Source organism: Camellia sinensis, chromosome 6 (assembly GCF_055761805.1).
Source record: "Camellia sinensis isolate YWXY chromosome 6, ASM5576180v1, whole genome shotgun sequence".
Classification (NCBI taxonomy): Eukaryota; Viridiplantae; Streptophyta; class Magnoliopsida; order Ericales; family Theaceae; genus Camellia; species Camellia sinensis.
Window position 1 is genome coordinate 43634515 of NC_138966.1, and position 14922 is coordinate 43649436.

Below are 14922 nucleotides of genomic sequence, written 5' to 3' on the forward strand. Positions count from 1 at the left end.
AAGAAGAGGTATCACCTAGAGATATAATAAGACCAGACCCTTTGGCCTCACTGGTTATAGGGTTCTTGTTATCATCAGCCATGGACTAAGAACACAACTATATCAAAACAATAGAGAGGAAGGTGGAACAACCCTAACAAACCTCAAAACCAGTTCCACAAGAGCCAAAAAAACAGTCTAGAAAATGGCAAAATAGTAAAGTAGATTGAAAAAACACCCATAACTAGACTTGGAGTCCAAAAAACAAGCCCAGAGCAACAACTGAAGCCAAGGAGGGCAAGGGAGGGTCTAGTCGGCTCCTAGGGATTAGGACCCAAGCCACAAATCCACCAAAAAACTCACAGAACAAACAGATCAAAAAATAGGGTCAATTTTTCTGAAAAATAGAAAAAAAATTCAGAAAATAGGCAACAACCATCAAGAAAAATATGAAACTTTTTCTGGGAAATCCAGAGCCCTAGGCGTGCATCGTGATATATATATATATATATATATCTATTTTTACATTTTTGAATAAAAAAAAAAAAGAACAAACAAGAACAGGGAAGAATAAAAGATTACCTCTACATAGCTCTAATACCAAGTTGAAATTATAAGAACAAGGTTAAGAGTGAGAGAAGAGAAGAGGAAAATAAGAGAGAGAGAGAGAGAGAGATAACTAGGAAGAAGCACAAAACCTCATCTTAGGGTTTCCCTCTATAACACTATGTATTTATACTAGGAGCAATAAGTACATAAAAACAAAAATACCCTTCATCTAATTTAACAATTTCGAAGGTTGATAAGAATGAATATAAAAGGCGCATTACCCACAAGTTCCCTTTTGTGAACCTATGCTCCATTAAGTCTTAAATAAGATTTTGAGTGTTACTATTAGAACCTACCTAATTTTTTTGGACCCTCCAATTCTCACTTCTTTTCTTTTTTTTAATTACAATTGTACCTTCAAGTAAAATTACATTAAAGGACAACTTTTAATGGAACACCCACCCACCAAATGAAAACAATTAGAATGACACTCTATAATATTGGACACCCACCTTCATCCCCATCTATACATATTCCTTACCAATCTAAACCTTAATCGTATTCTTCTTCATTACCATCCTAAACCCACGTATTCATCTTCAATGAAAAACATTTGAAACTACCTATTCAATTAACGTTTTGTTCGGTGGTTTCAAATGTGTTCGGTATTCCAAATCAGTTAATGTTGCAAACAATCCTATAACAGACTCCAAGTTTATACATTTGTGGCCATTGTCACCATTCGTTGATACATATAGAGTAATAGAGGACGATGACAACAACTCTGATGAGGTTGGCATTGCATTGGTAAGTTTATCTATCTTGCATTTATGATTCTAGGTTGTTTTCGTTTTGGTACTGTTTGCCGACTATTAAGGTTCTGTTCAGTAATACAATATTGAATAGAAACATTTAGTTTAGTAATACAGTGTTAAACATAAACAGTTTGTTCGGCACTGGAATACCTAACGGTTGCATTTTGTAGGATTTTCCCTCTATTTCTATTTTTTCTGAGGGTTTTTCCCTCTAAAACCCCTTGTAACAAGGGTTTTACCTTGAAATAAACCCCCCCCCCCCCCCCCAAAAAAAAAAAATGTGATGGGGAGTTAGAGGTTACCTAAGAGAAGAAGAAAGAGACCGTCGAAGAGATTTCCGACTAAGATACTGTTGTTTACGGTGACAAAGAGAAAGAGACCATCGTTTATGAGAGAAGGAGAAGAGAGAGACAGTCAATTTGTCTCTCAATCATTTGTTGCTCTCAATCGTTTCTCAATTGTTCATCGTTTACTGAGAGAAGAAGAATAGAAGGCGTGCAAAATTAGGTGGGTGTGCACTTGGGTGTGATGGTATTATGAATATGGATAAAATTGGTATTAAGTGGAGAGTTCAAAAAAAAATCTTATTCCAAAGAAATGCGGGGTCCAAAGAAATTACGTAGGTGCTAATTGCAGCCCTCATGATTTTTGTTCCTTCAAGTCCCATTAATTTTTAATAGATAAAAATTATCCTTCAAACAATGGTTGTTAATCATTTGTAATTGTTTATAAAAAAAGTATGGTGATGTAACATTTGTTTTGATTTTCAAAACTTCAAATTATCATAATTTCTACAATGTATATTTATTTTTGATAAAATTTATATTTTTAGAATCAACAAAACGAAATCTATCAATCTAGATTAATATTAAATACAAAATTATATAAAAATTAAAATATGTTTTTTATTACAAATTTACAATTTGAACCATTTTTAATAGTAAGTTTTAACTTACTTAACTAATCATATTTTTTTGGTCTAATTTTTTCAATTTTTTTCAAGTTTAAAAATGAGAATATTCTCAGTTTAAAATTAGAAAAAACTAAATCAGTTTTAAAACTGGAAAATTTTGAGAAATTTCTCAAAAACTGAGAATATTCTCAATTAATACTTAAAAAAATAGAGAAATTTTTGAGTTTTACTGGATAATTTCACAAACTGAGATATGATTAGTTTTGTATGGCTAAAAAAAAATATTTTATTTTTATAAAATTTATATTCAATATTGGTCTTATTTGATAAATCTCCTAGTGTATACTCCAAAAACATAAATTTTATTAATTATGAAGTTTTTAAGTTTTGAAACAACAAAATATAAGTAAAATGCCACATCAACAATGTGATGACCGGGTGTGTAGCTCGCTTCGTTTTTCTTTTGATTGTGTTGAGCTTACTCGTGTTAGAGTGTTAGGGATTAACTTGAGGCCTTGTCGACCGTTTGGATTCACCGTTCTTGAAAGCTTCTTCAGGTTCTTGTCTTTATTTTATTCCAGAGTCGAGTTTCGCTTATTTTGGAAGGCACGATGTTGGATCCGGGGTGTCTTGGGTCCAACTGGTGAAATTTTTGGCTGGGAGGCAGAATCGCACGTGCGGGGCTTGGGCCACACGTGCAGAAAGGGGGCCACACGTGCGGAAGATGAGGCCGCACGTGTGGTGAGGAGGGAGTGTCGATGGTGCAAGACTATTTTTATTGCACGAGCGGTGGTCAGGTGTGGAGGGATAAACTGCACGTGCGAGGGTGAGTGTCGCACGTACGGAAGGGTGTGCCGTACGTGCAGAAATGGGTGCCGCATTTGCAGAAGTACGTGCCAAAAATCTGCCTTTTTTTCTTCTTCTTGGGATGAGTGTATCTCACTTTTTACACACCTCTCTCTCTCTCTAAAAATATATTTTCCTCTCCCTTTTCTATAAAAACATCCACCCAACACCATAAACTCTTGATTTCTTCCAATCCATTGGAGTTTTGACCCAACACCCTTCATTAATTTTGGAGAGCTAACCAAGGGCTTTGTTTTGTGCGGTGGAGATTGGATTTCAACGCTATCAAATTTGGGGGTTTCTTCTCTTTTCTTCTCTAAAACTTGAGGTAGGGATTTTCTTTGACCTTTTTCAATACCTCATCTATAGATAGACATGTGTAGTTTTATTGCATAAAAACCATGTTCGTTATGAATTTTTCAAAAATCATGAAAGGAGATCTAAGATTTGATATTTGAGATAAAGATTTGTGAAATTGATTATTGTTTGGGCTAATTGGGGAGTGGTTTAACATGTTCATGTTAAGAAAGAGGTAAAGCCCTAATTTTTGTAATAATGCCTAATAGGTAAAAAGGGTTGAAATTGTGAAATAATCATGTTATGAATTAAGGAATTTGATTAATGATTTGGTAATTAATTTAAGATTAAATCGGGTCTCATGATTTTAGCATTAACTTTGTGTTGGGTTGATTATAGTTGGGTATATCGAATTGGTAGTTTGTTAATTGCTAAAAAGGGGATTAACCATAAGATTTGAATCATTGGGTTACACTTTGTCGAGTTGAAATTGAGTGGATTATGACTTTGTTATCCAAGGATTGGGTTTTCGGTTAATGAAGGAAATGAGTTTTTTTTTTTTTTTTTTGAAAATATAGTTGATGTATTGTGAATTGGGAATTGTAAAAATTGATTTTGGAAAGAAGAGGTAATTATAACTCTTTTGCAAATTGAGAAAGAACTTAAGGTAGAAGTTGAAAACCTTTGAATATTATTGTTGTTGTTGGACTTATTGCCTCATAAGAATTGGATAATTGTATTATGTATATTTAATACATATTGTTTAGAGGTTTTGTCCTTGGTCATCGGTGGAGGATGACGTTGTGATGTTGAAATGATCATATGTGTGTAGTACACTCGAGCTATATATGTTTGTTGTACAAAGTGATGGTTGAAAAATGTGCATGCGCTGAGAATATGAGGTACCAGTACCTTCCAGCTTGCGCCTAGAGAACTTGACAGAGGTACCATTACCTTCCAATCAGTGTTTGGAAAATTGGCATTTTGTTAAGAAAAGATGTACCGTTGGCTTACCGTGCTTAAGGCAGATAAAGCAGAGTTGTTTATTATTATTTTTATAGTGTGACTGTGATATGTCATGTATTATGATTGTGGTTTTGGGAGACCGAGTTGTCTTAAAAGTTCAGTATGTAGTGGTTGAGTGTGTGTTGTTTTCACCTCTTGAGCTAAATGGTTATGTGTACACGTGGGTGTATCAAATTGATTGTTGATAGTATTTTCCTTAACCTTGGGTTTACGGCATGGAAATGTGATGAATGTATTTATGCATTGAGGTTGTAAGAAACAAGGAAAAGAAGTCAGATCTTTGTGATTTGTTTCAAAGGCAAGGCGATTATTATGTAATACTTTGTTAAAGATGGGAAAATGAGAAGTAAATGTGAATTGGTTGTGTTGTTGAATAAATCGGATGATTTTGAGAAAAGTATCTATGCATGTATACTTTGGTTATAAACCGTCATAATATGTATATGATATGATATGAAGCATTCATGATCATAGCTATCTGTATGTTGTTATTGTTTAGGATCATGTTGGGATTACTAGATTTTATGTTCATCTCACGTTGCTAATTCTTTTCAGGTGATGTTAAGAAGTGCTCAAGATCAAGGATCATCCTTAGTTGTCGGCCACGGGGCCTTTTTTATTTGTAGGGGGAATGCCATTATTGTAAAAGGATTAAACCATTTCTTTTACTTTTAAAGATGTAAACCTACGGGCAATTTATTTAGTTATACTCCTGTTGCATTCATTTTGTATTCAGATCAGGGAATCTTTATTTATTCTTTCTCAATGTAAAGAGTTTCCGTATGTTATCTCTGAAATTGAATTAATTTAATGATTTTGGTAATGGATTCCGAGTAATAAAAAGTGGGGTGTTACAGACAATACCATTTGAATAAAAGAAAATATATAGTACTTTTGAGGCACAGTTAGGTGATTACCAAAAGTTGTATATGTAGAGAGGGTGGGGCCCCAATTTATACCGGAGCATGAAGCACAATGCTGGGTGATTGGTGGATAATATTGTCATGTATTACACGTATAACACCTAATAATTTTTTATTAGCACTTAATGAATTGTTGCTTCTCAATGCCTTCCACCTTTTACTAAGGGTAAAACAATCATATATACATAAATATTTTGAAAATAGGACTTTATGTGTTAAAAAAAGTAAATTCTATTTACACCTCAATTACTCTCAGTTCACACCATTATTTATAATATTTAAGTTACAATTTTATCCTTTAATCAAGTATCCAAATTGCCCGCATCTCTATTTCATCCCTTCATCAACAAACCGTAACCTAACCTATTGACAGCCACCACCACGACCGACCAACCATCACCGATTGGCCAACCATCACCATCAGAAAGTCATCTTTATCATTGTTGTCACCACTCTCCTTTTTCTTTCATTCTGTCATTGCAACCATCACCACCCTTCTTAGCAACTTTTCTTCATTACTCTGCTGTCGCTGTCATTGCCGCTTCGCCTTCCCAGTCCATCGCTGCTGCCACCATCCCGTAATCACCACCATTACAATGGCCTATCACCATCGTGCCTCTCATCACGTAGAGACCACCACCATCGCAACTCGCCGACATCTGATGACCAACCATGTGTAGTCCGTAGAGAGAGATTTGTGGGATTACGACGATTGTGCATCGCTTCAATGAGGGTTGCAATGGTGGTAGGACATTGGTGGTAGGGGCGAAGATGAGGGTTACGATAAGGAGGGGAGAGGGGTGGAGGTCGGTGGCTGACAGCCAACGATGGACAAGGTATTGGGTTAGGGTTAGGGTCGGAGACGATGAGAATAATTTGATATTATTTAAAAATTAGTGGTGTGTCTTAAGACAAAATTTAAAGCTTTCATTTGTGTGTGGTGTGAACTGAGCAGGTGATGTGTACTAAAAGGATTTGTGGTGTGTAAATAGAATCACCCTAAAACAAAAAGGAGGAGGACTTAATAGAATATCAACCTTTATCAATAGGACTTTCAGATGATTAACCCTACAAAATAAGACTGTAAAACTAATCATTTCAAAAGTTCTTCCCAAGAATTCTAAGTAAAACAAAAACCTTATAAGTTATAAAAATCTCTTTGGAACCGCTACTCAAACGAGTAAAGATCTTCTGTAGTGTTTTTCCTTGTAGTGTTTGTGTAGTGCACCAAAATGACGTTGTTATGGTGTGCATACCAAAAAAAAAAAGGAAAAAATGAAACGAAATGAAATGTAAAAGAGAAGAAAAAGCCAAAGAGAAGAAGACCCACAGTGCAAACAGAGCACTTCTTCACTTTCCTTTCTTACAATCGACTACCATGACCACCTCTGGCAATCACCCCTCCATTCCCATTCTCTCCCCTCTCTCTCCTTTCCCAAAATCTGCTATTAACATCTGTGGTGACCCCCCGCCTGCGAGATCCACTTTATCTTCTCACTGTAGACCCACCCCTACCAATCCTTTCTCCATCTCAACTCCGACGAGCCTCTCTAACTCGATTCTACCCCCACCTGCCCTACTCAGCCACCATTGTCACCGCAAGCTCTCTCTATCTCTATCTCTATTTCGATCTCGCCAGTGCTGGTGTTAGCGGGGGTAGTAGGGTGGTCAGATAGTGGAGGGTTAGTATCGGTCAAGCACCTCTCTCTCTCTCTCTCTCTCTCTCTCTCTCTCTCTCTCTCTCTTTCGCCTATAGGTCTTCTCTCTCATGCTTCTATGCTTTGCTCTTGCGTTTTGTTACAAAATTATTTTTTTGTGGGTGTGCAACAAAATGACGTTAGTTTAGTTTTGCATGTGGCATTTATCCATGCAAAATTCTAATGGTGAATGACAGCGAGACCACATTGTAACAAAATTGAAAATATAAGGTTTAAATTGAAAATACAGTGACTAAACTGACATTTCATTTAAACTATATGGACTAATGGTTGTTCCATAACCTCAAAACTCTTTATTTTAAATTCTAGGGATAATTACTATAAAAAAAATTCAATGTTTGACCCTTGCAACAATATAAACTCTGAGTTTTCAATTTTATCAATTTAAATCATAATCTTTTAATTTGTTTTTAATCTAAATCATTTGTCTACTTTTGTTAACTAAAAATGATCAGAACAAAATAGTATTTTAGTTATTAAACTCAATGTAGGTACATAAAATGTCCAAAATACCTATTTTCATTGAGTTTAATGACTAACACATCCATTTTTCTATCGATTGTACTTAACAAAAATAGACGAATGATTCAGATTGAAAACAAATTAAAAATGCAGGTTTAAAATTGACAAACTTAAAATTCATGGTTTATTTTGTTACAAGGGTCATTTGTGTGTGTGTGCGTGTGTGTATGTAATTTCCCCTAAATTCTTCCATCCAAAATATTTAAATAAGAAACTTACGTGTAAGTCTTAATATGTAGACTTATTGTCCAATATGTCGGGTGAGAATTAATAGCATTTTTCATCAAACACTTTTATAAAAAAAAAAAAATCACTAATTGTTAATTTTCAGAGACAGTTTGAAAAGTTTGTCACAAAAAATTGACATAATTATAAGTTTTAACAACGGTTTAAAAAAATCATCACAAAAAAAGTGGCTAATTTTTAACTTTCAGTGACAATTTGAAAAATTCGTCACATAAAAATGTCACTAATTGTAAGTTTTAGCAACAATTTATAAAAAAACGTAACAAAAAAAAAGTCACTAATTGTTGATTTTTAGCGACATATACAAAAAATCATCATAAAAAATTATTTTTAGCGACGATTTTACTAGGACTTATTTTCAATAGTACTTAATAGGAATTAAGGCCAACTATTAGGACCAATTAGTACTTTACCCTTTAAATAATTTGGTCAAAGTTCGCAAAATTACAACCCAATTCATGTTAGTTTAGCTAAATTTTTAGTCAAAAGAAATAGGGCAAATTATACCTATAGTCTCTATACTTGCCTCTCATGTCAATTTGGTTTTTGTAATATTAATTTTGCCCTTTAATTTTTCAAATTGTGTAAATCTAGTTTAAGTGATTATAGCCATTTTAAAAATTGAATAAAAATCGAAGGCAAAATGAACTATTAAAAAGAGAACGAATCATTTCAAATTGGATGCGAATGCTTCAATAACTTTGAAGGGAATTAAAAAAACCATTTTGTCTCTTAATTTTAGTCCAATTTCTAAATGAAATATTATCAATTAGACTAAATTGATACCATGTGCAAAATCGAAAGGTAAAATTGATGCAATTAAAATTACCAGAACCAAATTGATATAAAACAAACTAGAAGAATTAAATGTAATTTGTCTAAAGGAATACGACGCATAGAAAGAGAAATTTGTTCATAAATACTAATTAATTTCAAGTGTAGCTTGACGTTTTTATTTTTGCATCCAACAACATATTCAATCCAAAATATGTTGTGTTCTCATTGTAGCCCAAAAAGTCAAATGAAAATAGCAAAATAATAACTAAATTTATAGACGCCCTATAGCGATGAAGCTTAAATAAATAAATAAGCTTAAGTCAAAGAAGCATACCTTATTGAAGAGAGGTTGAATAGTATCGTAATTGCTAGCCGAAGCATTACAAAAACTATTGAGCTTTGGCATCTGGCTGAGTATTAGCTTGTTCAATTGCAGCAGCTCAATTCCATTCATAGCCTTGCAGATAGCAGTAAAACTTGGCAGGTCGTGGAGATACAAGTCCTCTAGTTTAGGAAACACAATTTTATCTGTTGCTTCTGTTGTTGTTGATGCTATCTCATTTTCATCTCCTTCTTCTTCACTCAAAATAAGTACTTCCAACTTACGACATTTAGATACACGAAGTATCTCTAGTTGCATCAGATCTCTGGCTATGGATAATGAGAACATGCTTTCCAGGTTATCACATCTCTCCAGTTCTAGAAAAGTGAGGTTGTGAAGTCGTACAAGTTGAGTAGGACCTTTCCACAAATGTGTCAATGCGGGCATTTCCCTTAGTTCCAGCTTTTTCAACGCACTGAAGACCACCTGTAATGCTCCAATTTTCATAAAATTCGATGAAACAAATCAAACTCGTATTCCTTATTTATTTTCAAATCAAATCAAATTAACATGCGGAAGCCAAAAATCTTATCAAGATTCAACAATAATCATATACAAAATAATTCTCTTTTCTTGTTGTACTTCATTTCATTATAGTTTGAGATTTACAAAAGAGATTACATACGATTACACATTCATAATTTCCAAAGCATGGATCTATAACATGTTATGTAATACTACATAAATATTCAAAATTTAAATGCCCTAATGGATTACAAGTTACAAATGTTAGAACCCTATTACAAAAAGAATGGGTCTCTACCCAAACATATAAAGCAATGCTTTACGAAAATAAGCAAACAAAATGAAGGAGCATTCATGCTCCAAAAATCACATCACGAGCCTTCAACGAGGCGGAGGCAAATCACCAACAACTAAAAATGATTTTCCACGAAGGGATGAACACTAATGCCTAGTAGATATAATATTAACAATGTATATGAGATTAACAAGATTATGATCATGAATGCAATGATGTGTGCTATGCTTAAAATATAAGCATTTTTTTTTTTTTTTTTCAATAGGATGCTCAATGCACAACTTTCAAAATAATATTCATTTCAACATTTTCATTTCAAAACATCGGACCGGCAAGGCCTTGTTTGGCAAAGGCTAAAATTGGACTTTTTAGGCTAAAATTCACAAAAAGATAAAAGGCTAAAATAGCCAATAAGATAAACTGTCACATCAAATCCATAATCATTTCATTTTTTCTCTCACAAACATCACATCTAACAAAAAAAAAATCCAACCATCTTCCCAAACACAAAAATTTTAGCCTACTAAAATAGTCAAAAACTAAAATAGCCTACTAAAATAGCCGACTTCCCAAACAAGGCCTAAATAAGACATTGGAATTTCCTAGTACGTGTCTACAAGTAGGCTCTCAAGCACTACCAAATACCACTTTAACGGCTACTAACCAGAAGGAAATTGATACCTATTCCACTCGTGTTTTAGGACTTTTACCATGACTCTCAAACCAACTTAATTCTCAAATCCACAATTACATCCCCTATTCAAATTTACCACGTTATAAACATTTCCAATATTTTCAAAATAATAGCACAATCTCCATGCAAGGCCATGGAAGTGCAATGGATGCATAAACAGTAATCTGTAACAAAATATTCCAATAAGAAAATATATTTAGAGCATAACTCAACATTCTCAATAATTCCAAAATAGTATGAGATTCCAATAAACTCATCAGTTACTCTCAACATATATCCCATATTTCATAATTTCTATTATTTCCAATAAATCCAATAAATTCAAGATAACTAATATCTCCATGGAAATTCACAATCTCCATAATAAATCACCCATTTTCACACTATTCCAACAATTTAATCCTAATCAAAATCACATTTTTAATTTCTGAAATTTTCTAGGGTTTGAAAAAAATTTAGAGTTTTCTCAATTTAAATATAACCAAAGTTTTAAATAATGGTGGCGGTTACTGAAATGGTAGCGGTAATGCAGACGCGGTTGTGGGGTGTAACTGCCGTTATGTAATGATGGCGGCAGCTGGAGCCGTGAATTTTTTAATTCTTTGCACAACTTTAAGAAAGCATACTGATATACATGTGTTTATTTCAGAATCACATTTAGTGAGGCTCAAAATGATTTTTAGTATTTTTGTTGAGTTTTAAAAAATGATCCAATATATATACTAACTTTTATATTAGTTTAAAGTTGCTCAGAAAAATTTTCCTATTGTCGAATTTATTTAATTTTTGTTACTTTACTAATTATAATTATGGATAACTTTTCCGATTTGTTAAAAAAAATGAATATTAAAAACAATAGTCTCACAAATAGAAATTCAAAATACAAAATGTCAAACATAATAATGTAAAAGTACGTAACATGAAATCTAAATTTTGTTCAATAAATTTAACATAAGATAAATATATTAAGTTCATATTCAAAAATAATTAACTAAAAAAGTAATTAAATCCTGTAGAACTTGAAGATTGGACATTCAAAATATATATAGATAAGATTTTTACTTACGTTCTACATAACTAGAAAATAAAAAGGGAAAATAGCAATATATGCAAAATTTATATAAAAATAATATATATATATATATATATATGTTTAACGGCTGTAACAGTACTATAGCGGCAATGTAACGGCCGCTACGGCCTTTACGTAAAGGTGGCAGCCATTGCGGTCATGAATTTCTGTCACACCACTATAGCGGTCATAACGGGTAGCGATAACCACTACAATCGTTACATAACGACGTTAGTAATGGTTGCACTTGCTTTTTAAAATCTTGAATATGACACTTTGAAATTTATATACCATATATCATTTTGGGTAGAGAATTTTAAACATCTGAGAAAATATCAGCAAATCCTAATTTTTACACAATATATATATATATAAAATAAAAAACCTCAATTTCTTCAAAATCATAACTAACAAAAAATACCACACAATCAAGGTAAAACAAATATACAAAGAGGAGAAGAAAAGTCTCAAAATCAAATGCATCAAAAACGCGATTGGCTCAGGTCAAACGAAACCCTCAACACACTCTATATTCCGTATCAAAATAGTAAGGTGAGATTTTAACTCTAGATATGGTGGATCGAATGTTTTGCGTGATAATAAAAAAATTATTTAAATAAGGGAGAGACAAAAGAAAGGAAGAGAAAGAGAGACGGACGGAGAAGAAAACAATGGAAGGAAAGAAAGAAATGATTGGATTTGTGAACTTCACATTATTGGGCAAAAAAATGCCCCTCATTGATCTACGCAGCAAGAGTTTCTTTCTTCAGTACCATTCAGCTTGTTTGGTTCCACTGAAATTCATTTTTTTTAATTTTTTAAAAAATTAATTTTTTTTGTTTTTTATTATTTTTATTTTCACTGAATTTTTTTAATATTTTAAGTAATTTTTTAATTTTTAGATACACCTAACATAAATACACTTAAAAAGTAAAATATTTGTGCCAAAAAAATCTTTAAAAAATCACTAAATACCAAAAATATTTTTTAAAAAATACGAAAATTCAATACATTTTTATATTCTTGTGTATTTATTGATTTTTTTTCAAATATTTTATTTTTTAGATACATCTAAGTAAGGTACATCTAAAAATGTAAAAAAAAAAAAAAAAAAAAAAAAATTGTTTAAAATTTTAAAAATATTCACTAAAAATTAAAAAATACGAAAATTAAATTTAAAAATTAAAATAAAACACCGTGATTAGCTTTGTCTGGTTTGATGGCGAGAGGATAAGCAAGTTTGTTTGCTTGATCTCTCTAGTAGTTAATTGTTAGCTTTTGTTTTCATTTTTTTCTTTTTTCTTTTTTTGAACTAAGCTTTTGTTTTCTTGGCTTGGGCCCTATCTTACCACAAAAATAAATAAATAAGTAAATTACACTAACACCCCTAAGATATATGTTTGATACAAATTCATTCCTCACATTTGAAAAATTATATTCTTCTTTCTGAGATTTGTAATCTCATAACAAATTACCTCCTAAATTGCCGCTATCATGCTCTAAAATTTTCTAAATGAACATCTTGTCCTTTTTCTTACCATTTTTTTTTCTTATCATTATGACTATATTCTATAACTTTTCATCATTAAATTCTACTTAAACATATTATTATTCAGTAATAATATACAAACATAAATTTTATATAGAATTTTCAAATACAATGATAGCTCACATTTCACTTTAAAACAAAACACAAATAAACATGATTTATATTTATAACAACATCATCATGACAAAAGTATAAAATTTATATAACTCAGGAAAAAAAAATCATTAAATACAACAAAATAAGATAATGTATTGAATTTTGTTTTTTTATTTTATTTTTTTGTATTTGGTGAATTTTAAAAAAAATCAAAAAATATTATAATTCTTAAGTATATCTAAATTAGTTGTATCTAAAAAATTTTTAAAAAAAAATTTCTTTAAATGTTAAAAAAAAATAGTAAAAATAAACAAACTTAATTTTTATGTGAGTTAAATCAAAGAAGATGATTGTTATTTTCTTTGAAATGACATGAATAAAATATTTGTATTATTTTATTATTTTATATGTATAAAGGTTAAAGGACAATTATGCCATTTTAATTTGACAAGAAAGTGAGTGTAATTTTTCAAATATAAAGCGATCTATATTAAACAGAAATCTCAAAAGTGTCAATGTAATTTAGCCAAAAAAAGGGGGGAGCAACCCACGTGGTCTCTGCTCTCCCATCAAAACTTCATTTATTTATTAATTATTATTATTTTTTTATAATATCTATCTCAATATCTATATCTATATCTATATCTATATGTACCAATATATATATAGGCGTTGTTTGGGAAGTTTGGTTTTTTTTTTTTTTTTTTTCACTAAAAGACAAATTGGTTGCAAAAAAAAAAAAAAAAAAAAAAAAATCAATCCAAACAAAATATCACATTAAACCCCATAATCATTTCACTTTTTATCTCACAAATATCACATGCAACCACAAAAAACCCAACTATCTTCCCAAACAGGAAAAAAAATTTTCTCTAATAATATCTTACAATTAAAAAAACCTACAAAAAAACTCACTTCCCAAACACATAATAACAAATAAAATTTTAGTAACACTATAATATTAGACATAAATAATAAAATGGTATAATTGTTTCCTCATTACAAAATATATTTTGTTTAATGGTACACATTATAAATATCCATAACCCTCTCATAGTAGTAAAATAAATAATAATAATAATAAATCTAGAGAGCCTCCTAATTTTATTCAAGAATTTATCATAATCCACTTGACACAACCTTGGGCGCTATTTTATTTAACAAGAAAACAAATAAACAAACAAACAAAGTGCTATTTTCTTTCGTTTAGTATAAATAAACTTAGATTAGATCTCTTCGTCTGCGCATGGGATACATTATTAGATAAACTTTATTTGGTTGCGTTATTTTTAACTTATTTTTAATTAATTTTTTTCAAAAATTAAAAATTACTTTGATAAAAAAAATTACCAAAATTAAAATTTTAAAATTTCCAAAACTATTTTTCACCCAAAAAGGGAACCATATCAAAATAATGAGGTTTTTTTTTTTTTTTTTTTGACCAAACTAATTTTTATATACATAGATATTTTGAAAATAGGACTATGTGTAAAAAAAAAAAAAAAAATTCTATTTACACCTCAATTACTCTCAGTTCACCCCATTATTTATAATATTTAAGTTAAAATTTTATCCTTTAATCAAGTATCCAAATTGCCCTCATCTCTATTTCATCCCTTCATCAACAAACCCTAACCTAACCTATTGACAGCCACCACCACCGACCAACCATCACCGATTGGCCAACCACCACCATCAGAAAGTCATCTTTATCGTTGTTCTCACCACTCTCCTTTTTCTTTCATTCTGTCATTGCAG

At 31.3% G+C, this 14922-nt stretch overlaps 1 protein-coding gene and 1 pseudogene across 4 annotated transcripts in view; one reads left to right on the plus strand and one right to left on the minus strand.

Annotated features, from left to right (window-relative positions):
* LOC114271981 (syntaxin-71-like) overlaps window positions 1-14922 on the plus strand; it is a 290405-nt pseudogene that overhangs the window by 60253 nt on the left and 215230 nt on the right. The window lies entirely within an intron of this gene.
* Window positions 1-14922, minus strand: part of LOC114267847 (disease resistance protein At4g27190-like) — a 79168-nt gene that overhangs the window by 14215 nt on the left and 50031 nt on the right. For 2 of the 3 annotated variants that reach the window (XM_082873755.1, XM_082873757.1), the window contains exon 4: window positions 8946-9419. The exons of the other annotated variant lie outside the window; for it this stretch is intronic. In XM_082873755.1, the coding sequence (XP_082729881.1) occupies window positions 8946-9419 (474 nt within the window). The remainder of the gene's footprint in view (window positions 1-8945; window positions 9420-14922) is intronic. 3 annotated transcript variants of the gene reach the window in all.